Source organism: Tachypleus tridentatus, chromosome 6 (assembly GCF_004210375.1).
Source record: "Tachypleus tridentatus isolate NWPU-2018 chromosome 6, ASM421037v1, whole genome shotgun sequence".
Taxonomy (NCBI): domain Eukaryota; kingdom Metazoa; phylum Arthropoda; class Merostomata; order Xiphosura; family Limulidae; genus Tachypleus; species Tachypleus tridentatus.
This window is the reverse complement of record NC_134830.1, coordinates 94,006,735-94,032,791: the sequence shown is the minus strand read 5'-3', so window position 1 is coordinate 94,032,791 and position 26,057 is coordinate 94,006,735. Positions and strand designations below refer to the sequence as shown.

The 26,057-nt window shown below is 34.8% G+C and overlaps 1 protein-coding gene across 2 annotated transcripts in view; it reads right to left on the bottom strand.

Annotated features, from left to right (window-relative positions):
* Positions 1-3,559: 3,559 nt before the first annotated feature.
* Positions 3,560-26,057, bottom strand: part of Mcm2 (DNA replication licensing factor Mcm2) — a 76,600-nt gene continuing 54,102 nt past the window's right edge. For both annotated transcript variants that reach the window (XM_076506254.1, XM_076506253.1), the window contains exons 16-19: positions 25,701-25,853; positions 11,976-12,158; positions 5,877-6,032; positions 3,560-3,830 (exon numbers count right to left, since the gene is read on the bottom strand). In XM_076506254.1, coding sequence (XP_076362369.1) covers positions 3,720-3,830; positions 5,877-6,032; positions 11,976-12,158; positions 25,701-25,853 — 603 coding nt within the window. In that variant the 3' untranslated portion in view covers positions 3,560-3,719. The remainder of the gene's footprint in view (positions 3,831-5,876; positions 6,033-11,975; positions 12,159-25,700; positions 25,854-26,057) is intronic.

The window sequence follows — 26,057 nt, the reverse complement described above, 5'->3', positions numbered from 1 at the left end:
CTTTTTAACCATGGAGGTCAAAAGACTTTTCATTTGTTTTGAGAATGATTCTTTTGGAGGTACAGAGAGATCTGTCTGCACTCCCACTGTAGTAGTGAAACGAAGTGCAGCAGCATACGTCCGAGATGAAGTGGTGGACAGCAACTTGCAAGCCTCAATGTAAGTAATGTTTTGAATCGTTTTCAAACACTGCACCTCTTTTTCTTCCAACCATTTAGGGCAAGAACTGAAGTAGGATTGGTGAGAGCCATTGCAATTGATGCAATGAGGTTCTGTTTCACACTCATAGGCATCGTGGTCTTTGCTACCACAACAAGCACACGTCAAGGAACCATGACATGATGTCTTTGAGTGACCGAACCACTGACACTGAAAAAATCTGAGAGGGTTTGGAATGTATGGCCATACCCTGCAATTAAGATAATCTGTCTTGATGGTGGCAGGTGGATGCAGTGATGTAAATGTCAAAATGAGGACACTATTCGGCATCATAATTCCATCTTTGTGAGTGGAGATATGTCTCACTGCAGAAACTCCTCGAGTGGAGAAACAGCAAGAATCTCTGACTTGGGGATGTTCTTCAAATCTCTTTTAACAATAACTCCTGGTGATGAATTCAAAGTAGTATGAGGTGTAACCTCAATAGATATATCCCCAATTGCCCTTGAATGCAAGAGAAGTTCACTGTGTTGAGATGTGGATGTTTCCACCAGTATGTCACCAGAGCGAAGCTTCTTTTGTGACTTTGGAGAGTCAGCAAGTTCTACCTGAATGAGAAAAGAAGACATCTGCCATAAAGGTTTGTCTGAAAGAGAATGTAGTATAAGAAAATGGGGTACAACAGATGTTACAGATGTTGAAAACTGCTGCTCAGAATCTTCAAGACGTAGTTGTTTGTGAATGAACTGTCTTTTCACTACCACCTTTGCAAAAACTAGACCTTAATCACTCACATCAATGCATGTAAGGTTCCCACTAAAATATGTAGAAAATTTATGTAAAAGGAAAAGTGGCAGTATTAAGTGAAAAACAAGAAACTCCAAATGAAAGCATGAAAAATAAAATGATGGCTGTGATCAGTGCAAGTGAGAGTGAAGAGAAATAAAATTGTTTGAACTGAAGTTGATTCAAGATAGAATTACAAAAAATACTCAAAGGTAAATTTATATTTCTAACAAACAAAAATACAATAATACAGCATTTAACTGAAATGGAACTCTATAAAGCTTACAAAATCATAATAAAGTTCTAAGAATTTACTTACATTTCTCACCCAGTGTGAAATAAGTAAAATACTTGTTCCAATAGTGGTATCAACTACAATACAATTTCTACATGAAATAGTAATTGCTACTCTTTACTAAGTCCTGCCATACAAAGTAGGGTTAATTTATTCAACTAAGGCAAAAACTTTTTTAATTCTGAAGCAGAAATCTTTGAAAAATAAAAAAAAATTTGTTATTATATGGAATATGTGATATCTGCATAACACAAACTCTTCTTCTATACTTTATACTTGTTCTCATTTTAAAAACATTAATTTTATACTTATCAAGCTAGAGTACTGTTCCCCTGAATAGAAGTTATGTAATTTCATGACTAATGAAAGGTTATCTTAAGACATGAAAAGCTGCTTCCTTTATATGTGTTAGTATAAGTCTGCATGTATCTCCACAGATATCTAAAAAAACCTTCATGATAGATTTCATAAAGATCCAACAGTAGGGGATAAAGTAGTGGTAAAAAACATGAAAATGCAAAAATGAAACTTTTATATATCTCTCCATCTACCTAGTAAACCTCCACATGAAATCTGGTGAAGATCCATCTACAAATGGTGAGGTAATGGTGAAAAACACAAAAATGCACATTAAAAAGCAAAACTGAGGATCTGTATGCACCTCCCCATTGACTCATTGAGCCCCCATACCTAATTTGGTGAAGATCCATTCACACCCTGCTAAGTAGTTACAGATATGCAATATAAAATACTGTTATATATATAGATAACAATCTGTATTAAAATGTGGAATGGTGTAACTTCAACAAAATATTACCGTTTTTATTCGTTTATAAGACTATTCGCTTATAAGACGGGTCCCAACTTCACCTGAGAGATTGTCGATATTCTGTTTAGACTCGTTTATAAGACGAAGGAAGGAAAGCAGGTAACGAGAGAAAAGTGAAAAAAATGGAAATTAATAGAAACCTAATTTTGGGTTTTGTATACGATATTTCGATTTCAGATTAGAAGGAGACTTCTTCAAAGTCTTGGAGGAAGCGTTTCGTAGTTTTTCTTCCTTCATTCTCCAATCCCGGACCGTTTTCTCAGTTACGCCGAACTCCCGCTCTGCTGCACAGTTGGAACTTCCCTTAGCAAACTCAACGACTTTCAGCTTAAATGATACATCATACGAGTTTCTCTTTCTCTTCTGTGACATGATAGTAACGGTAAATTTTTTGCTGTTTATTGAATACCAGTAGGTGTTGACAACAAGGTACTTACCAACAGCAAGCTAGTACCAAGAAGCAGCCAAGGTAGCAGCCAAGTGTTTGGGAAGAAACCAACAAAATGCTAAACAATGTGTCTTTATTGATTCTTCTTCGTTAGCACTGTGGATGCATTGTGCTTACCGGTATGACGTTATAGGGAAAAACGAAGTCCCGCGCGCCCTTCAACGAACGATGCGCTGACTCACAATCATAGATCTAATAATAACAAGATAGCTCACTTCCCTATTTTCACTGTCTGAAATATCTGCACAGTTCTGAGTGAACTAAATTTATTTTCTATGTCTGTAGACCTCGCCTATAAGACGGGCCCCCCCAATTTGAGCCCGAAATCTCGAGGAAAAATCCCCATCTTATAAGCGAGTAAACACGGTAAATTATGTCTTTCACATCTTTATGTCAAACAGCTGGCAAAACATGTAATACAACAGAAAAAAAACAAAAACAACTAACACATACATGCAACTCCAATTAGCTTATCTAACTTAACAGTTGTCATTATCAGTTTTATTTTTATTTAGGATTTTGTACATTTTAAAGACTGATAGCTCAAAACTTTTGCAAGGCTTCTTTTGAACATATATTAATCATGCTTGGATTTACTGATTAGGTGGACAGATTGTGTGCTTTTTTGACACAGTTTCTTATTAAAGACAAGCATTTGTAACAGGTGCATTATTGTTATATGGTTGTCAAGAAATATACAGAAGTAAAAGAAACCAGGAAAACAGATATAATAAAATAACCATTAACCATATAAATTATATCTATGATTAAAATGAATTTCATAGATGACTACACTGTACCTAAAAAACCTTTTTCTAACAAAGATATTATCTAACCAATAATAAAGCCCAATTGTTTTTGAGACCATAAACTAAATTTCCAAGTATTTCTGACAGTGTATTCAAAGAATTACATTTATTTTGAGATTTTTTATTTTTTTTTAAATATCCTTCACATAACCCATGCAAAGCAAAGAGTTTCCTTTACTGACAGCTTTCATGGAAGGATTATTTTCTTGAAATTAAAAACCTACCACACTGAATAAAAATTTCTTACAAGAATTTAATTTTTCTTTCTTACATTTCAAACATATTTTGGTAATGTAGATAAAACAGTAAATACAAAATTGTTCTGATAAATAAAAATGTTCACAGAAAAACATTATTTCACAATGCTAACTTTGAATGGCTCATTCTTCAATATTAAAAAGTCTGAATAATGAGTCTTCTCCTAGGATCATGTGTAAAATTGTGGGCTTGAAAAATTTCACTCTCAAAGAATGGTCGCAGATTGTGAATATTAATTTGTCTTGCCTAGAAATAAAAAACAAGGAAAGATATAATACAGACAAACAGGACAATAGTGACATAATACAAAAACTAAGTGATTGTAAGTGGGAAAACAATCACACAAAAATTACTTGTTTAATTCAGGTTATTAAGATTGATTTATTGCTTGTAGTGAATAAATAACAAGCACTAATTAAGGATAATGGTTCAAGACTAGACAGATTGAAATAGCCCTGCCAATGTTTTATCAAAAGAATGAAAAATTGGTTTGTTACTGCAATTTATTTCAAAACAAAAATAGTTTTTGTGTAATAGTTCAAACATAGCCATGATAAAAAGTAGAAGAGATGAATCCCTAAACAGGTTTACACAAAATTTCTCCTTAAAAATATTTGAATGTAAAATTAGCCAATGGCTAATAACTCTTTCAATTATAAAGTAGAAAAAGTGGGATCTATATCCATAATAAGTACAAAGATTGTGAGTTTTTAATAAACAATCAGTGTCAACTTTGACATTTAAAAGGGGTACTGGTATCTCACACTTTCCAACTAAAGTAAAAGATTTGTTCATTTGAAATTAAGCACAAAGCTGCACAATGGGCTATGTATGCTCTATATATGTACAATCGGCTCATTTGGGTTGAGAAAATATTTTACGTAGAAGAGCGAACAACGTTTCAACCTTCTTCGGTCATCGTCGGGTTAACAAAGAAAGAAAGAGGTAACTGACCGGAAGCTGACCACATGTTTGGAAGGGGTTGTGTAACTGAGTGTCGGAATGTAGAAGGCGGTGTTAGATGTTTGAATATATAATTTTATATCATTTATTATATTTAATATAGGTATAAAGGTGCTCCTTTGTATTGGTTTATTTTGGGCTTGCGTTGTTGTATAAGTAAGGCTTCTTTAATTTTACGTTGGTTTATGTTTGTTTCTTTATTTAGTATTTGAGTGTTTTCTATGGTTATGTTGTGTTTATTTGACTTGCAGTGTTCGAAAATGTGTGAAGGTGACTTTTTATATTCTTTGAATCTGGTTTCCATTTTCCTACTTGTTTCTCCAATACAGAAGTTGTGGCAGTTATCACATTGTATTTTATAAATAATGTTGGTTTGGTGTTTGTCAGTGTAGTTTTTACATAGTATAGACCTCAGTTTTGTGCCTGGTTTTTGAATAAATTTGGTATTAATTGGAATGTCATATTTTGTTACTAGTTTTTGTCAAATGTTGTTTATTTTTCTGCTGATGTCGGGAATATATGGTATGCAGCAGTATGTGGTTTCGTGATTTTTTGATTTGTGAGATATATTTATTTTGTTGGTTGATTTTGCTTTCTGTCTAGGTGTGTGCACATAATGTTTTCCTACGATTTGTGGAGAATACTTGATGTTGATGAAGTATTGTTTTATTTTGTCTAATTCATCGTTAATTTTATCTGGTAAACATAGTTTTATGGCAGTGTTTATTTGGTTTCTCGACATCACTGATTATGTGTGCTCTACCCACCACAGGTACTGAAACCCGATTTCTAGCAGTTTGAGTCTGCAGACATACCATTGTGCCACTAGGGGCCTACTAAGGTATAGTTCACCTTTGAAAATATTAGAATACTTTTCTTTGCTATATACATCTTTTAAAACTATTTGCTATAATTTTACTTACTTTGAATATGCTTTGATAATTATTATAATGTCTTTATTGTTTCACTAATAAATATTACGTATGCTTGCAAAGAAAATATAGTAACAAGTATCATTATCAAGTTCTGTGACAGTAGTTTTCTTTACAAATTTCATAAGAACTATTGTTAATTCACATCATATTAAAAAAAAAGAAATATATTCAACTGAATTCAGAGAAAACACCATGCAATTAGCTTAGGACTGTAAGAGGAATTTAACATTAACAAGTATTTTTCTTAATAAAATAAAAATTCACAAATGTGCTTAAAAATAGTAAAACACTCCAAAATCAGTCATAATATACAAAGTTCCTCAACAATGAGAAGAAATGCTTCAAATAATTAACACACTATTACATATAGCTCAATGAAAACAAAACAACATACTTTGTCACCAAGATCCTTCTCTGAAATTTCCACAACATCAACATCTGTACCATATCGACTACGTAAGAAAGCCACTTGTTCATGCACCAGTTGTTTAAGAATAAACAGCAACAGTTCATTGTTGCCTTTTCTATATGACAGGTACCTGGAAAAAGTCTTAAGAAAAAAATCTTAATAAGTGCTCTATTCCACAAGAAGACAAAGACTAATTCACATAACACAATTTTTTCTCAAATAATCTTTAATCAAAAATAGACTCATCAACAAAATTACCCCAACATTGTCAGAATGTGTATGTGTGATTGGTATTGTTGTTTACAAAATTTACCAGGAAATTTAATAATTCATAATTCCATTCTACAAAAACTGGAAGGTTTGATACCTTCTGAGCAGAACAAATTATATCATTTAATAAAGGATACTTGCAGCTAAGCATCCTGAGTTTTTCATAAGGATAAGTAACATCATGAAGTTATAAAATTATTCTGATCTTGCCATGAAACGCCAAACCAACTAACCAACCAACTCACCTTTGAAATCATCTTAAGGGAATAAACTCCAAATTAGGATCTTCTTTTGATGCAAACTTTATTAAGATTTGTTTAATAATTTCTGTATGCTTACAAATGTATTAAATTTATTCGTTCATCTGCTTGCCAGTTCAAAAGGTTGAGGAAAATTCTTGATTTTTTTTTTTTTTTCAGAATACTTTTGTGAATGATAAATTCACACCCTTAATTCCTGCAGCTTTAAGTACAGTGTTAGTTAATGATAGCAAACTTTGAACATTTTTCCTATAAAAATGTAAAATTTTAATTAATTACTTTTTTAGCCATCCTGCCCCATGTTTTGATTTCTGATGGGTATTCTGGAAAGTATTTTCAAACATCTGCTTAAGCAAACAGATAAATATTCATTTCAAGAAAGGAGAATAATATATAGCTTTAATGTTTTCTAACTTTTTATGACCAAACAATTCACCAAAATAAGTAATTCAATTATCTAGCAATGTACTTCTTTGCCAATTCAAGCACAACTTTTCACTTGAATCACTATAGTTAACTTTTCCAAATGCAGATTCAGGTTGCCAGAAATGGTCAAGAGGAAGTAACTGACTTTGCATCATATTTTTAAGTTACACAATTTCCAGTAAAAGAATGATTATTTTTACTATTTTGAGGTGGTTATTAATTAAACATTGAATCAGAAGAAACAAAACTGTATCAAAAAACTCTGAGAATGAGAGATGCAACAAATGTTAACTCTTTCAATGTGGGCTCAGTCAGGTTGACCAATCATGTGACCTTCTTATACTCATTTAAAGTCTTTATATATTTAATACTTCTAGATTTTAATACATTATGTATATTTTTACAAAATTTGGCAGTCTTTCAGTTAACATTCTAAATCTTTCACATACAAAAAGTCATAGTTTTCCAGTGAAATATTTTTAATAAATTGAAATAAAGATTTGTCCATGAATATGTGAAGTATTTGGTTTGAATAGGACATGTGCAAAACAATTTTTCATGTTAACATTAAAAATACTTTTATCTTCTTTGCCCTATCTCTATACAGGATCAATCAACAACAAATGCTAAATAATTCCTTTTTTCTTTCTAGAATGACTTCAAGTTGTAACATGAAACTACAATTGTTTATCCTTAGTAGCTTTAAGCTCATAATTATTTATAATTAAATTTTGTTATTTTATAGCCCTTGAACTGTGTCTAAGTACTATCCATGCCATTATAAGTTGTAAATTACTTGGGGTATGTGCACTCATGTTATGCTATCAAATTACATTATCCATGAGCTACTAAGAGCTGCTTAAATGTGTGTCTTGTAAAACATTTTTACTGGAATATTATTATTCATTTTACCTAATTTAATGTTAATTAGCCTAAGATAATCCCTGCTTTTATATTTTAGTTACATTTATAATAATAAACAAACATGAAAAACAAGAAATAAAGTATTTACCCAATCTTCTTTTTTCTTCTTGTTGATTACACTTAACCCTACTTTTTTATATTAATGGTAGTAACACAATTTTTATTTAATTAAATAATGTATCAAAGAGCAAAGGCTAATAACATGCAAAACGTAGACAATTTTACAACCTGTCACAATTTTTCTGTCCTTCTAACCATGTGGCAAAAATGATTACAAAATGATGCAAGCCATGAGTAACAGTGAAACTGACATTTTTGTTCAGAAGATGATATATATATATATATAAAATACATCATTAAATGTATAAGAGAAGTAGAAACAAATCCTGAAAGAGAAGATGTCACAAGGAAGGTCTAATTTTCTACTTGATGACTTTATAATCAAACAAACTTGAAAGCTATAAAAATGATGGTTTGTATAAGTAATGACAATTTTAAAAAGTAATTTACATTTAATTTCACACTTAAGGGGTGGTGGGTAAAATAGAGAAGAAATGCCTGGAGAAAATGTGTCACGCTCGGGGAAATTCAGGATTTTTAAAAATATTGCCTTGTGGGATTAGAAACTTAAAACTCAATACTACGAGTGGTAATTTATTAAATTTTGAATTTAAGACACTAAAATATTGTATCATGCTTAATAAAGGATACCCATGGCAAGAAAATTAAACAAATGATAATCACTGTTCTATCTTTCATATAGTTTTGTGTCAAGACTTCATATTATTCACTCAGTGATGATGAGAAAAACCACTTGTAGAAAAAAATATACATGTAAAAACGGCTGGTTGGGTTGAGAAAATTTTTTTATGTAGAGGAGCAAAACTTTTCGACCTTCTTCTGTTATCGTCAGGTTCACAAAGAAAGAAAAAGGTAACTGACTGAAAGCTGACCCACCTATTTGAAGAGGGTTGTGTAACTGAGTGTAGGAATGCAGAGGGTGTGCTTAGCTGTTTCATTATATTTATTAATATAGGTATAAAGGTTTATTTTGGGCTTGATTTGTTGTATAAGTAAGGCTTCTCTAATTTTGCATTTGTTTTTATTTGTTTCTTTATTTAGTATTTGGGTGTTTTCTATAGGTATGTTGTGTTTATTTGATTTGCAGTGTTCGAAAACGTGTTAAGGTGACTTTTTGTGTTTTTTGAATCTGGTTTCCATTCTTCTACTTGTTTCTCCAATATAGAAGTCGTGGCAGTTATCACATTGTACCTTATAAATAATATTGGTGTTGTGTTTGTCAGTGTAGTTTTTACATAGTACAGACCTTAATTTTGTGCCATGTTTTTGAATAAATTTGTTATTTTGTTCCTAGATTTTGCCAAATGTTACTTATTTATCTGCTGATGTCAGGAATGTATGGTATGCAGCAGTATTTAGTTTCATGATTTTTTAATTTGTGAGACATATTTACTTTTGTCAATTGATTTTTCTTTTTGTCTAGGTGTGCATATAATTTTTTCCTACGATTTGTGGAGAATACATGATGTTTATGAAGTATTGTTTTATTGTCTAATTTGTCTTTAATTTTATCTGGTGAGCATAGTTTTATGGCTGTGTTTATTTGGTTTCTTAGTATGTTGAGTTTTTGTTTTGTTTTATGTGCTGAATCCCAAGGAGTGTATAGTCCAGTATGGGTGATTTTTCTGGTCGATTCCTATTTTAAATCGTGTATCAGTTCTTGTAATTTTGAGGTTAAGAAATTATATTTGATTGCTTTCTTCCTGTTCACATGTGAAGTTAATGTTTGGATGTATAGAATTAAGGTTAATTTTAACCTTTTCATTATGAGTAGTCACAAAGGTATCCATGAGAGTAATTCTACTATGATTTGTGATAATGTAAGCATACATTTGCAAACCTCTGCAGGTTATTTAGTGAACATTACAAGGCTTTTGTACACAAAATATCAGATTTGTAAATAAAGTGGTAAGATATTTTAATTGAAGATGTTCTCTTTGTTTTTTCACAATGTTGACTAGGCAACATACACAGCAATTTTCATTGTAAAAATTAAAAAAACTTTTATGCACAAGAAAACTTTCAAATTTCACTGGTGAAATCCTTATAACCTCCAGGTTATTACAATATGTTTTTTACAGAAAACTTTCTATTTTATCTGTTTTTTTTCACTATAAAATTGGAAACTCTGTACACATTTTATAAAGTTAACTGATCTCACAACCACCATAAAAAATTAGGAAGTAAATATAAATTATGCATTTTACTTTCTAGAATGACTCAAAAACACAAATAGTTAATCTAAATAGCTTAAGTGTCATAACATTATATATTTATATTAACCCTCAACCATTGCTAGCTAAGATAGAAGTTGTAATGACATAGTGCATGTGCATTCATAGTAGAATAGTATTTTGCAAACTACAGTCACATTTCAGTTATTATACATTATATATGTTTATAAGTTATTACTATTTACAAACAAGCTGTTAAACTTATTTTTTTCTTAGAATATACAACAGTCAATGAATAAGTATAGTAAATAATTGTAACTTCTAGCAAAAATGATTTATATAATAATTTGCTGTAGGTTTCTAAGTCATTTCAAATTTTACACATGGATCATGTCAAAAGAAAATTTTTTTACGTTTTATGTATACATATATATATTTATATATTTTAAAGAAACAAAAAATCATAAATATATTGATACCATAGAACTTCACCTTAAATTATCAAGCTTAGTAACTAAGCTGTATTATGTCTAAAAAAATGCAATTTTAAACAGTTTAGACTGCTTGAAATCTTGATTTGAAAGAACAAGATGGATTCCTAAGATTTTAAAATTATTGAGAAAGCCACTAGGAGGACATTCTGAACTTTCATTTAGTTATTCATATGTCATATATTGAAATAAGTGCATATAAGGGACTGTTTTCAAAAATGGAAATATGTGAGTGGGGCCAATTTCTTTCTTTCAGTACACAAGTCATGTCTCAATAAAGAGAAAAGATACAAGGTTCATATTTTATATTCTAGCTTATCAATATCAGTGATTTGAGTTACTAATTCATAAAAAATATATATTTACACATCACTAACATCTACTTTGAACCAGTGGTGCATTCAACATACCAAGTGACAATCAAAAATTGATTTAGTGTTTTTTAAATGTTTACTTTTGAAGTAAAAAATTAAATAATGTATAATATGAAAACCTGAATGATAATGTACAGTTTGATGAACTTAATGTTATAAATTAGTAGTTGAATAAAATATGGAATGAGGTTCAACAAATGCAACAACATGGCCTTTGATCTGACCTATCACAATATGGTTAATGTAAATTTAAAATTTTGTTTCTTTATTCTAGGTTTGTGCAATTTTCACGTAACATGAACATGAAAGTCATTAAGCTACTTTCAATATAGCTACCTACTGTTCTGTATTGTTCCCCTGGTTTGCCTTTTGCAGGTATAGCTGTAAAGTTGCATTTTTTTTTTTTTTTTTAAATGAAAGTGAACAGCAATTATCTCCAAAGGTGAGACACATGATTTCTCAAAGTTACAACCTCCCTTATTTTCTAGTTGGAATGATCAGTAATGTTGGTGGAATTACATACCCTAAAAACGAATGAAGCTATAGACTTTAGTTATGTTACATGATGTAAACTGGAACAAATATACATGGAGAATATCCACAAATTTAGCAGATCTCTTAACTTGTACAATTTATTATATAATATTCCCTACTGCTGAAATAATATACTCAGTGTAGTTTTTGTTTTATGCATAGTTTTCACCATGAATTTTTATTCAGTATCTTTCATTTCAACAACTCAACAGTTTCAGAGAAATTCAGAATTATTTTCTTAGCCAAATGTGTCATTACCTAGTAAACCTATTTCATTCATTCTTGAGTGTGAATCAGTTTTATTTGAAAATACCATAAAGCTATGTCATCTATTGCTTCTTATTCATAACAAATTTACCAAAAAAATTAAATTCAGGTTTAAAAAATTAATGCCTGTCAAGTTTTATGTTTGATGAATCTGAATTCTGGGTATAATTTTTATTAAGAAGTAATGAATTTTGATGAATGCAAATGTGGCTATTATCACACATATGGGCCTGAAAGAATGAGTTAAGTTAGTAGTACTAAGTTTGAAAAATAACTTTTTTACCTTTCTCATGTTTCTCATGACACTGTATTTCTGGGTGTCAATAAAACTCTCTAGCATAACTCTGATAGCCATATTCACATCATCTTCATGAACGTAGTCCCTAAGATGCATCCTAGCATGTGCCTCAGCCATTCTAATCACTGACTCAATGTGACGCACAGTGATAGGTACACTGCCAGTGGTCTAAGTAAACAGAAAGCTCATCTTAGAACAGTACAAACATTTCTCATCTTACACTTCTCTTAAATGATGAAACAGAACAATGTATGATAATCTGATAAAAACAAAAACAGCCTGTAAATTAAAAAAAAAGTAAAAAATTTTTCTTACTACAATTATGTTAGTTAAAAAGACTGTGTATGTATACTCCTGCTCAGAGAGCCCAGAGAGAAATAAGATCACAAAAAGTAAATCAACAACAAATTATATTTACATACATCCTTGAATGGGTAGTTAACAAAGATCCATGCATTATCAAATGAAATATACAGACATGGGTGTATGAGATATACCAAGTATTTCTGTTCATTTCAAATAACCATATACTTTGAGCAAAATGATGTTAGTAACCAACAAAAATTAAATCATATCTCTGGAATGGAAAAAGTGATGCCCAAGGAAATACTTTTGTTAACAGAGAATAACAAATGTTTACATTTTTTTTACCTGAAAACATGTTTCAGATACTCAACAAATATACTCACTTCACTTTAAAGATTTTTGAGCAAGTCTTAATTAAGCCTTGAACAAAATTCCACATTAATATGAACTGTACCAGCCTATAATATAATCATCATTAAACTATAGCTATCTAACAACAGAAAAGTTACACATCCTTCATGAACAGTAATGCCTGTGAGAATTAGTATTTGAAGAAACTGTAAAGGAAAAGTGAGAGATTGTGCAAATAGGTAAATATTTGAAATACATGTTCACAAAGAAATATTTTAATTTTATTTCCAATAATGTTTACAACAAAACAGAATCTTACACAGATAAGATAAAAGGGTTCATGCTGATAAAGGAATTGTAGCATTAGAAAGGGGAAAAAAACCCATAGAGCATGTCACCCACTAGGAAGCATAACTAACTGAGAATTTGTATCCTTCTCTTCACTCAATAAAGATAGTAGTTGGTTGGTTGATTTAGTATTTTATAGCACAAAGCAGCTAGGCTATCTGAGCTAAAATATCCAGTAAAAAAGATAAAAGTAAATTCAGTAAAATTCATAAAAGGAAATTAAGGTAAAACAAAATAAAGTTAAAAAAAACACATAAATAGCAAAACACCAATGTTTACATCTAGTCTACAATGTTAAGAGAAAAACTACAGCAATTCAGGTTGTAAAGGACTTTCTGTAGTGTAACTGTAATTATCATAACTCACCAGGAAGATTAATAGGTAAGTACTAAAACCAACATAAATCACCTGAAGTTGGCCTTTCCAGTCTTAGTTCTGAGTTATTTGACGTTATGGCCTTTATCAAAAAGGAAAGTAATAAAAAGTTTTAAAATACGTGTAACAAAATTATAAGAATAACTCACTAGGATAACTAATGGTTAGTTCAAACAGCAGCGTTAGTCACCTGAAGTTGGCCTTTCCAGTCCTGGTTTTGTGTTAATTAATGTTATGGCCAGTTTCTAATTTCAAATCGAACTAGATGAACTGTGATTTTTAAAAGGAAGCCATATTAAAAAGGTGTAATGTATAAATTAAAAAACTTAAATGGCATTAAAAACATTAATGGCCTGTAAAAAACTGAAAACATTACCAAGGTGGACAGTGTCACCATCACCAATAACACTGTCTAACATTATGGAAAAACCCGGGGACAGAACATGTTTAAAATGGTGCATCATTGAGAGTCGTCATGACGGCAAGAAGGTAAAATGTGGCTTATTGTGATCTGAGTGTTACACAAACTACACACTGGTGCATCAGTTCCAGATAAAAGAAAACGATGAGTTAAAATACTGTGACATATGCATAGTCTAGTTAGAACAATTTCCTCTTTCCGATCCTTACTGAAGCAAGACGGCCAAAGTCCAATATAGGGTTTTATTTGGAAAAGCTTGTTTTTGCATTGCTCACTCCAAGTCGACTGCCAGTTGGCATGGAGCCAAGCCTTGAATACAGAACAACAGCTGCAGTGTCAGCAAAATCATTCCCACAAATACCAACATAGTATCCAGAAAACCTGGATAGAAGTAGATGTTAAAGAAAAATTGGCCAGTCGGTTTTGAATATTGGAGAGAACAGGTTGTGAACCAACGTGAAGCAATTCCAGAGCCAGAGAAGAACAAAGCGAGTCAGTATAAATAGTGCAATTTGACTACTGCTTAACTTTTATGTGATCCAGGGCAAGAAAAATGGCATACAGTTCAGTAGTAAACATAGGAACTGTAAAGGGGATTCTGCGCACAACCACTGAAACACAACAAAACCATGGCAGAGCCCACACAGTCTCCTAATTTCGAACCATCTGTATAAATGAGAATGGAATGATTATTCGAAAGATGTTCAGCAAATAGCAGACAGTATTTCCAATCAGGAGTGTCTACTTTTCTCAAATGACTTAAAGATAGGTCACATTTGGGGACTGTAAATAAGCCATGGTGGGATGGGCTCACCAGTGGATACAGCAATGTTATCCAAGGACATACCCAATTCATCCAACTGCACCTGGATACAAAGGCCAAAAGGAGCAATAGCAGATTGTCTGTTCTGAAAAATCATGGCCCACCAAGGAAGGAAAACACAAACCCAGATGGAATGTTTCGGTAAGTAACGAAGTTTCGAAGCATGTAGTAAAGACAGTTGCAAATGGCAGAGGTGCAAAGAAGATTCATGAGACACTGGGTATAAGCTCTGAAATGGGGAAGTGCAGAAAGCCCCAGTGCATAGCCAAAGTCCTTGATGATGAATAGAGTCCAGCATCTTTAAGGCCGAGGGTCTGGCAGAGCCATAAACCAGTGATCCATAGTCGAGTTTCAATTGAATAAGAGTACGATATATCTTTAGCAGAGAACATCGACCTACTACCCAAATGGTGAGAGGACATGGAGGATGTTCAGTGCTCTTGTACATTTGATCCATAGTTGCTTGATGTGTGGTATAAAGGACAGCTTACAGTCGAAAATAAGCCCAAAGAACTTTGTCTCAGGGCCCACAGGCAGCGCAAGGTCACCAATACGGAGTTCAGGGTCAGGGTGAATACCCCTTGGTGGCAAAAGAGCATACAAATGAATTTAGAGAGAAAAGTTATAGCCATATGCTATGGGCCGGGCCACTTCAGTAAATGATCGAGGGCAGTATGTAGCTGCCGCTCAATATACCTCATGTTCGATGACTGACTCAAGATGTGAAAGTTGTCGACATAGAGCCCGTTTCCAACATTAATAGGGAGTTGTTCAGCGATGGCATTAATTTTTATACTGAAAAGTGTGACACTCAGAACAGAGCTCTGAGGGACTCCAAGTTCCTGTAGAAAAGAATGGGAAAGTGTTGAACTCACAAGAACTTGGAATCTCCTGTCCATTAAAAAAATATTAATGGAAATGGGCAAATAGCCATGTAATCCATATACATGGAGGTCTTGCAAAATGTCATACCACCATATTATATCTTAAGCCTTCTTAATGTAAAAGAAGATTGATACAAGATGTTGTCATTTGAGAAGGCTTCTCTGATTGACATTTCAAGTCAAATCAGGTGGAATGCTGTCATCGGAACCAACACTGGGTGGGTTAAAGGAGATTGTTTGATTTGAGAAACCAAACAAGATGAGCATTAACCATCCTCTCTAAGGTCTTGCAGAGACAGCTCGTCAAAGCAATTGGATGGTAGTTTGAAGGAATCTCGGGATCCTTCCCAGGCTTAGGAGAAAGGTAGGACAATAGCCTGGTGCCAGGTATCAGGAAAAAACATTCTCCTGCCAGATCCGATTAAAAACAATCAGAAGAATAGCAAGAGAAGCAGGAGATAAATGGTGTAGCGTGTCAGTGTACATTATCAGGTCCAACCAATTTACTGCCAGACTGATGAAGGGCCAGTTTGAGTTCCACCAGTGTAAAGAGACAATTATATTAACAGAGACAATCAGCTCTAAAGGAAAGAGGTGATTGCTCTGCCTGAGTCTTAATGGCTAAGAAGGTGGAAGAAGAAGCAGAAGTGCTAGATACCCAGCAAAAGCTTTCACCTAGAGTATTGGCAATGCTCAGGGTATCAGCTACTTCCTGGCCATCAGAGAGCAAGAGCGAGAGGGGGTCAGAATTATATTGCCCACTGACCTTTCGAATCTTGTCCCATACGAGTTTGGAACTGGTGGTAGAAGATATACCAATTGTGAAGTTATTCCAAGATTCCTTCTGGTTTTGACATCTTACCCACTGAGCATGTGCACAGGCCCGCTGAAAATCGACATGGTTCAAGAGTGTTAGATATCTATAGAAAGTATCCTAGGCCTGTTTATGAGCCTTCTGTACCATGTGGCAGGCAGGATTCCACCATGGACAAGGATATAATGCAAAACATGTCGAGGTTTTAGTAATACATTGAGCAGCTGTCTGTATAATACAGTGAGTTACTGCTGCCACATAGTCGTCTATTGATGGCTTACAGACGATGACAGAATCAAGCTCTTCCAGAGCAGTGAAAGAGAGCCAGTTTGCCTGATCCAGCTATCACCGGGGCATGCGAGTCGGGTGGCATCGGCCACTGCCATTCTCTTTCAAAATTATAGGAAAAATGATTGCTGCCTCATGGATTATTGTCAACCCTCCATGAAAAATGGGAGAATAATGAAGGAGGAGCAAACTGAGAGATCAATAGCAGTAAAGGACTGACTAGGTGCATGAAAATAAGTAGAAGAACCAGTATTGAAAAAAGAAAGTTTACAATCAGAGAGACCCCTCCCTATCAATATTAGCACTTCCCCAGAGGGGATGATGTCCATTAAAGTCCCCCAGGATGAAAAAGGGAGAAGGCAACTGTTTAATGAGAGCATCAAGGCCTAATGGACCATATGTCTCTCCAAGCAACAGGTAGAGAGAACAACTGTGATGGTATGACCCAAGGAAACATGGATGGCTGTGGCCTTCAAGGGTGTGTCAAGTGGCAAAGACAGGGTAGGCACGTGCTGATCAACCAATAGTACCAACCCTCCATGCTCTCATCCATCACACAACCTGCCATTTTTGTACAAAAAAAACTGCCAAATGGTGACAGTAGTGGCAGCTTTCAGAAATGTTTTCTGTTAGGAGAGACATACAGGATAGTAGGAAGAAATCAGTGTTTTGATATCATCCAGATTAGAACATAAACCTTGACAATTCCATTGTATCAGGGTGGCCATTTTTATTTACGTGTAGGCGAATTGGGTTGAGAACCCTTTTGTTTACGACCATGTCTTTTTCTTTTACTGTCCTTATTCGAGGGAGGTCCATCGACCTCCATGGATCTGGCCTTGGGTCAATTGGGCAGGTCTTTGCTGTTGGAAGGGGATTCTGGCAAATGAGGATGTGAACAAATGATTGTTTTGGAGAAGATGTGTCCGAGGAAATGCCTGTACGTACAGGCAACCAAAGGATGTGGATCTTAAGGTTTGTTGGAATGTATGTAACGGACAGAGATGGGTATTGAAGTTGATTTTTCAACTTTAACCATGGAGATCAAAGGACTTTTCATTTGTTTGGAGAACGATTCTTTTGAAGACACAGAGATTTATCTGTACTCCCATTGTAGTTGTGGAACGAAGTGCAGCAGCATACATCCAAAATGAGGCGGTGGACAGCAACTTTTGAGCCTCAGTGTAAAAAATGTTTTGAATTTTTTTAAATGCTGCACCTCTTTTTCTTTCAACCATTTAGGACAAAAACAAAAGTAGGAGAGGTGATAGCCATTGCAGTTGTTGCACTGAGGGTCCATTTCACACACATAAGCATTGTGGTCCTTGCCACCACAACGACCACACGTCGAAGAGCCACGACATGTCGTCTTTGAGTTACTGAACTGCTGAAACAAAAAACATCGGAGAGGGTTTGGAATGTATGGCAATTAAGATAACCAGCCTTGATGGTGGCAAGCAGACGTGGTGATGTAAATGTGAGAATGAGGACATTGGTTGGCATCATAATTCCATCTTTGCAAGTGGATATATGCCTCACTGCAGAAACTCCTTGGGTGGAGAAACCAGCGAGAATCTCTGACTCTGGGATGTTCTTCAAATCCCTCTCAACAATAACTTCTTGTGATGAATTCAAAGTAGCATATGGTGTAACATCAATAGGTATATCCTCAATTGTCTTTGAATGCAATAGGAGTTCACTGTGTTGGGATGTGGATGTTTCCACCAATATGTCACCAGATCAAAGCTTGTTTACTGACTTTGAAGAACCAGCAAGTACCTCTAGTCCCTTCTGAATGAAAATGGGAGACATTTGCCCTAAAGGTTTGTCTGAAAGTGAATGCAATATAAGAAAATACCAATGGTGAGGATTGCTGCTCAAAATCTTCAAGATATGGTCATTTACCTATACACTGTTTTTTTCACTATTTTATTAAGATTTTTATTTGGAGCATCCTTAATAAAAAAATGGAGATGTCAGTTCCCACTGACCCCACCCACCATAGAACCCTATGAGGGGATGCACTACAATGTCAAACAAGGAAACTGCACCAACACCAGTGTTTCGTGGGCACTATACCCAAACACCAGCATCAGATACAACGTCCACAACACCTGATGAGAACATCTAACACTGGTATTTGGTTGCCCTAGCCAGAGTGGACCACCAGATTAGCTAAAGAGGGGGCCACCCCAAGGCCACCCATCTACAGGAATTCAAGGCCAAAGTGGTGTGTTAGTGTTGAACCCCTCAACCACCAGAATACTCTCTTATCCTTCACAGGTTGCCATGTACAGCAAACATGTGGGTGGATGTTTAGATCCCAGAGGAGGTAAATTGAAAAAACAGAACCTTCCCTGGGGTCCCCTCAACATATAGGGAATCCTCAATGAAGGGAAAGATGGTAGAGCAAAAGATATTGTGAAAAGAACCTTCTGTCTGTAGCTACAGTGTTGCATAGGTGAGCAGTATGACACACTGCTCAAACAACAGAAATACTTCTGGCAGTTGCAGAACATATATGCATGTTGTTGCTTGAACAGTAAGTCATGTTGTTTAGCAATAGACAAGTATTTACATACTTATACAAATAACAATGTCTTGAGAGGAATCATCCCAGGCTTGTATCTTGTGTTCAACAAGACCCATCGAGCTGGTCTAACCATCATGAATGGTCTAATTCTAAGTATGAGGAGTAGCCTGCACTATACTAATAGGTAACCAGACCAGCCCTTACTTATCACTGATCCACTTACTCTCATATCAATCTTTCCAAGTCTTAGAGCAGGGTAAATAATATTACTTCTACTATTCTACTGGAATAAAAGAAGGCTTAATGTAGGGGGAAAAATCAAGGTGTATTGACAGAATAAGAAGTTTCTATTATTAGCATAAGGTTCCTTAATGGTAGACTGTGTAATTGGTTACTGTAAACATAAACAGCATAAATACTGCCTGAGCAGTCTTGCTAAAAGATAACCTCATCAGCAAACACTAAGCAAGGTTATAAAGACTTAATGCCTTTTTCATATCCCAAACTCAGTGCAATTTCAGAAGAGAGAAAAGGTATTCTCTATGAAGCAATAACAGCCACATGGCAATTTCTATCATTTTTATAAGATGGATATATTAAAATAAGAACATGTTTTTCTGCAATAGAAAGAAAGAAGTAACAACTTACATATGTTGAGTCAATGAAGAGAGAGTAACAAATATAAGGAGCTGAAACCAGTGGAAAATGAATTCACAGTATGATATAACTAATATAACAATGTCAGGAGTTACCTAAATTACTGCCTGCAGAATCTCACCCTCGAGGAAAGTGGGTCACGAGATAATGAACTTGAAGAAAAGAGGTAAGTTAGTAATGAAAGAGAAATCCCAGAGTAAGAAAATATGTTTTGATTGCATTATGTGTAAAATAACAATGAACAACATGTACAGGACAAAAAAGACAATCAGGTTTGCAATGACCATTCAGAGAAAGGAGTTTCTAAGCACTTCATGAGCAGTCCAGGTTACATGTTTGAAGGAATAGTCAGAGAATAATGTAAACCTTTTTCTGTGGTAAAGGATGTGGGAGACATGCAGTGCACAAATGTCAGAGTGATAGCTCTCACAAGAAAGGAGAAGAGAATATGTCTTAAGAGAAACACCAGGAAACATGGCCAATAAATTAAATTGGGAGATATGTGAAAGCCTTCATACTAAACAAAAGTTTCAGTCATCAAAAAGAACAGACTCAACCAATGGCTAATAATAATAATAATTATAAAAAGACTGAAAATATTTATAAGAAGCACGAAAAAAAAAAACAGAGTGGCCAGGTGAGAGATGAAATGCTGTGTAAAAAAATCATCTTATAAACTTGTGATAGGAGAAATGTGAAAAAGTCAAAAGAAGAATAGACAAACAAAAAATAGAACCAATCAAAACTAAGAGCATTCATGCCACAGCTACAGAATCTGGGACTGTAGATGTAAGTGTTGAGAGGAGTTAGAAACATAGTGATGAAAGGACTCCCAAAGTGGGACCAACACCCATCACAAATATACCTCTGACCTGTGGTAAGAGGAGAGCCCACACTATCTTTACTTAAGTCAAATAGAAGGGAAGTGCATGTTTTTCAAACTAATATACAAAATGGGGCATGTGCACAAATCCAAAACCACCCATACATCTGGGAACTTGTCTTCCAAATGATATATGTCATGTCAAATTAACCTCAACCAGACTGGTACCTTACTGCACAACATCACATAGTGAAAACAGAGGTACAGCATGAGAAGAACCTTTACCCCAAACAACGTTATCCCTCAAACTGGAAATTGTTGTACATTGTCAATATTTGGGTCCCACTGCATAGTGGAATGCCCCTAGAAAATATGTGCAACCTCATCCTCCGGATAAAACTTCACAGATGCTAAGCACAGCTTCAACCTAGAGAACCCACCACACAGAGATGGAGTGCATGAATGGATGATCAACACCAGTGGCACACCACCACCCTTCTCTCTACGGACTGGAAATGATCATTTTAAGGAGCATAGTCCATGGTCCATCATCCAAGTGTCTTGAAACTGTAAAGTAGAAAGGACTCTCATACTCCACTATAATAATAAGGGATGAGACAAAATGTCCAGAGGAATGTCAACACTAAAGACAGTGCAACAGGTGACCACAAAAACCCTATACTGTAAAGCAAACCACCCCTTTTATTTATTCAATTGAAGGGATGGCTTTACCCATGCAAGTCAATGGGAAAGTATCATCTAGAATGACCATATTTATGGAGAAAATTTATTGTGAGAAAAACCTACTAACATTCTTATGAAATACCCTATCTCAACAGAGTGCATTATTGGCCATGCAGTGCATGTTTGAGAGATAGAAAGCACACAAAGACAGGCAACACTCATCACTGAACAGGATCCTAAATATAAATAAGAAATGCCACCAATAGGACATATACATATATAGACAGAAAACATAACTTGCCTAGTCACAACCATACTGAAGTTTGAAGGATGGTGACAGACAGTTCCCCAATAAGCCAACTGATGAAGATAATTGAAGATGAACATGTGAGGTGTAGTCCACATGCCTTACTGAAGAATTTCATCCAAGAATCAATAGAGGTGAAACACCATGCAAAAGTAAAGAAAGTGTTTGGGAAGAATCAGACAGAGAGGAATATGCAAACTGAATTAGTTAACATACCAAACTTGTCAGGGTTGAAGAGAAAAGACATATACAAAGAAATATTGCCAGGGAATGAAAATGTAAGAATGAGAACAACAGAAGACATGCCATGCAGGCAAAATAGCAACAAAGAACACATATAAAAAATAGAAGTCTCTCCAGATTTGACCAGGAATAAAGATACAAAATAGATAGAAATGAAATAGGCAAGAAGGAAGAATGTCTCACATGATCCACCAAAGATTAGGGTAAGAAAGATTGACCTGGATAAAGCAGAACATATTTGAAATGTCTATAACAAATACAGTACACTGATGATGCTAACACAACAAAATAACTAGGAAATAAGTCCTAACAAATACATAAAATATGAACCATTGGGAAAGAATAATCAAACAGAGGGTAGGCAGTAAAGAACAATATTGAGATAATCATCCAGAAGAACTGGTTGCTGATGAAGAATGGAATGCAAAGTACCAATTAGTCCAATTCTGACTGAGAACTTCCACAGCAAGGGCTTGAGGATGAGGAACTGTAAACCAAATTAGGTAATATGATGTTTGATGAAAGTAGCACAATCATCTAGATAAGGAGTACCTCATCAAGGGCACAGCCACCTGAAAACCTGATGGCCAACAGACCATTCCATAGAATAAAACTGTTTCGATTTTGAAAAACAATCCACCATGAGATTTAAAGCACTCAGAACAGGACCTGCAAGAAAACTTATATGAGCATATGGGCCCAAAAAAGGAGTTATAATGTTTGAATACAAAGGAAAAAGATGCTCCTTCTGATTGATAAAGGTCACCATGGAGAGTTGTCAGGATGGATAATAATGTGCTGGTTCTGTACCAGAGGAAGAAAATGATCCAAAGCATATTATACCAACAGAAACTCCAAAATACTGATATTATAAGATATTTTTATCTCAGACCATTGTCCAGAAGCCTCTTGTTCATGAACCATGTTCCTCAACCTTGAAGAAAAGTATCTGCAGAAAGATACAAATCCAAACAATCATGAGCCAGATTACTAGTTGTACACAGTCTGTTAAAAAGAACACATGTGCATGAAACAAATGGGTAAGGGTTTCCACAGAAACCTAATTCTCTCAAAACAATAAAATCTTATGTGAAGAAACAGAGAGGGCAGCAAGTACATGAAGAACTGAAAAAAAAAACTATCGAACAGAGACAAAGTGAAGAAAGTTGGGCCCAAATGAGATGGTTGTTGAAAAATACAACCAAGTGGGCAAAATATTAAATTGGCAAAAGCAAAAGTTTCACCAACTTGAGAATACAACTAACACTAGCTACTTCTGTCAGAAGCAGATATATTGAAATGCCTGCAGTTTGAAAAGTGCTAACAGGAGCCAATCATTCATGTAGTTGTGTAAATGCATCCTTTAAGCATTCATAAGTAGGACTGATGATAAAAAGAAATATGGAGGTAGGCATTTGAGAGGTATACCTTGGTATTCATAGTCCTGGAGAAAAACATCTGCTAAAGTGTGAGAAAGAACTCCACAGTAAAGCAGGGAAGATCCAGAATGTGGGTGAGAAAGAACAGATGGATCATAGGATGCATGTCTCCAGTTTTCCTGAGAGTGCAAAAAAAGCCTGGAGAAGGATGGCTGATAGGCTCAATATCCCTCTGTGAAAGAAGGGTCTGCACTGCCTCAGGTAGATGCAAACTGAGAGCAGGATTCTGAATTAATGGGAAGGAAATCAGTGCAGAAGACAACAGTGATTAGGAAAGGAAAGGGAATGAAAAGTCTTGCTGATAAAACTTGGATCACCCAACAATCAGTAGTGAATACACCACAGGGAAACAAAATGGGCCAACTGTGTCCCTACTGGACAGGAAAGTACCCCATTGTCAGTGGAACTGTTGGCAATTAAGAACCCAATGCTGAGACACATGGAAAATTTTTGAACCCTTAGCAAAGAATGGGAGGTTGCACAACAACAGACAGTCATAGAAGAGTTTGTGATGATGAGAAACCCATTTGAAGTAACAATGTATCTCAAGATGGCTAGTATGGATATTAAAACATTGGTCCAGCAGGAAGCCATGACAAGCAGGGACAAATTGGACACCCAAAGTGAAAGGCGGATCACTGTTGGACAGAAGTCACATATACAAGAATAATAAGAATACAATAATTGGTCACACTTGAAATGTTGTAAAAATGAGGCCATAAGATGGTCCCACATATACATATTTGGATGATGGGTTCACTAGAATACAGTACTGCAAACCAAAAAGTCTCAAAAAGAAGTAAATCCCACATAAGGTCTGAGCTGAAAACAGCAGCAGCCAACAGTGGAAGGAAAGATGGAGAGAATGTCCCCAGAAAATCACATAGGTTCCCATGAAAAAACTCAGACAGGAAGAAAATTGAAGTGAGGTATTAGAAAGAGTGTCAGAGAAAGACAAAGGTGAGAAAATGGAGTAAAGGTGGGATTTAACAGGAAAATTGGGACCCACCCCAAACAGGTGAAACCCACAACTGGTGGTCCAGAATACGAGATCCTGTCCTAAAAGTTACCAGGGTAAACAGACCTGAAGACCATGAAGGACTGGACATATTAATGCTGTCATCCAACAGGATGGCAAAATCAGTGTAAAATTGAACATAAGGGGACATGGAAAAACAAAGTAGAGAGGTAGAAACAATAAAGGTCAAACAAACATGGCAAGAGATACAATATCATATATCTGGGATATAATCTCTGAGAAAGCCAGTGAGAGATGAGCAGAATCCTCAGAAATGTGTAAAAAGGCATGACAAACTCCAGGGTGGAAGGAAAAGATCAAAATTTTGTAAGCCTGCTTCTATTAAAAGACTCAAAAAGTACAGGAAAAAGGGCACAAATAGAAGCCAACATGTATTTCACAGAATGCTTCATCTCCCCCAGAACAAAAGCTGAGAAACCTCCTAACAGGTCATGCACACCTGTGGCCAAAAGTGCAGTAACGGATGAGTAATATGCACCTGAAGTGGTGACAGTGACTTCAGTATTCAGGTTAGGTAATAAACCAGCAAACATCAGTAAATCAAAGACTCTCAAAGAAACGTGAAATGAAATTAAAGGACGTAGAACTAAGGGAAATAAAGTGAAACTACTCCTACAGTAATCAGTAGTTCAAAGAAAAATGTCTGCACTTGAGCACTGCCAAAAGAACAGCAGTAATTTAGTAGTGGCATGTAGGGGGGAGTCACATGCATCACATGATAGTAGTACTCCCCTATAGGTACAGAATTGTTGTATGATGATTTACATGAAAGATATGTTGGAACTCTGGATTTCAACAGAGGGATGTGGAAGGCTTGTAGCATGCGTTTTGAAAAAACGTTTGTATGTAAGGGAAGTATAAATCAGAAAAAGCTAATTTTGTGAGTTAGAAAGAGAGAGTGCACTGAATTGTAATACTGTTTTTCATTTTGTATGCATGAGCACACTGCACAATGGCATAAACCATGTTGTTAAAGCTGTTTAAGCCCTTCCTTTGTTCCTCTACCTGTGGGCAGTTCTTACAGAAAGTACCCAAAATCTACAATAACAGACTAGAGAAATTGGTCCAATAAATAGATCTCACGCAATGTGTTTCTGCACCCTTATTTCAAGTAAGAGTTAGCCATTAAAAAGTATTATACTTAATTCCACACATAAAGCTATCATGGATAACTTTATGCATGCACCATAAAATGCTTGCAGTCTTCTCACATAAAAAAGATTGAAAGATCCATGGAGTAGAGCATCTTTATTCTATAGGTAATTAAAGGCTTTCACAGAAATACTGATTATATTAATGTGCACAGAACTGAAGGTTAAACATATACAAAATTAGGGAAGAATACCAAGATTCAAATATCAAGTTCAGCACATACCATGGACTCTCTTCGTAGTTCACTATACATTTTGGCTATTTTATCTTGATCCATTTGGTGAAGCTTAGGATGAACTTTTTCCCTACTGTAAATGATGTACTTCCTCAGTAACTCTTGGGGTATTTTTTCAACCCCACTCAAACCAGGTGCTTCCTATTCATATACAAATCTTAAGTTTTAATAACTAGAATGTGCAGGAATAAAATTAAATAGTACATACTAATTTCCAACTACAATTATGACAGTCAAATAACCTGAAAATGTTAGTTTTTGAAACTTTTCTTAACTGCATTTCAATTATTAAAGAATTAGTGAAAGGTTCTTAAAAAATAGGCAAACTTAAAAACATGACTGTTG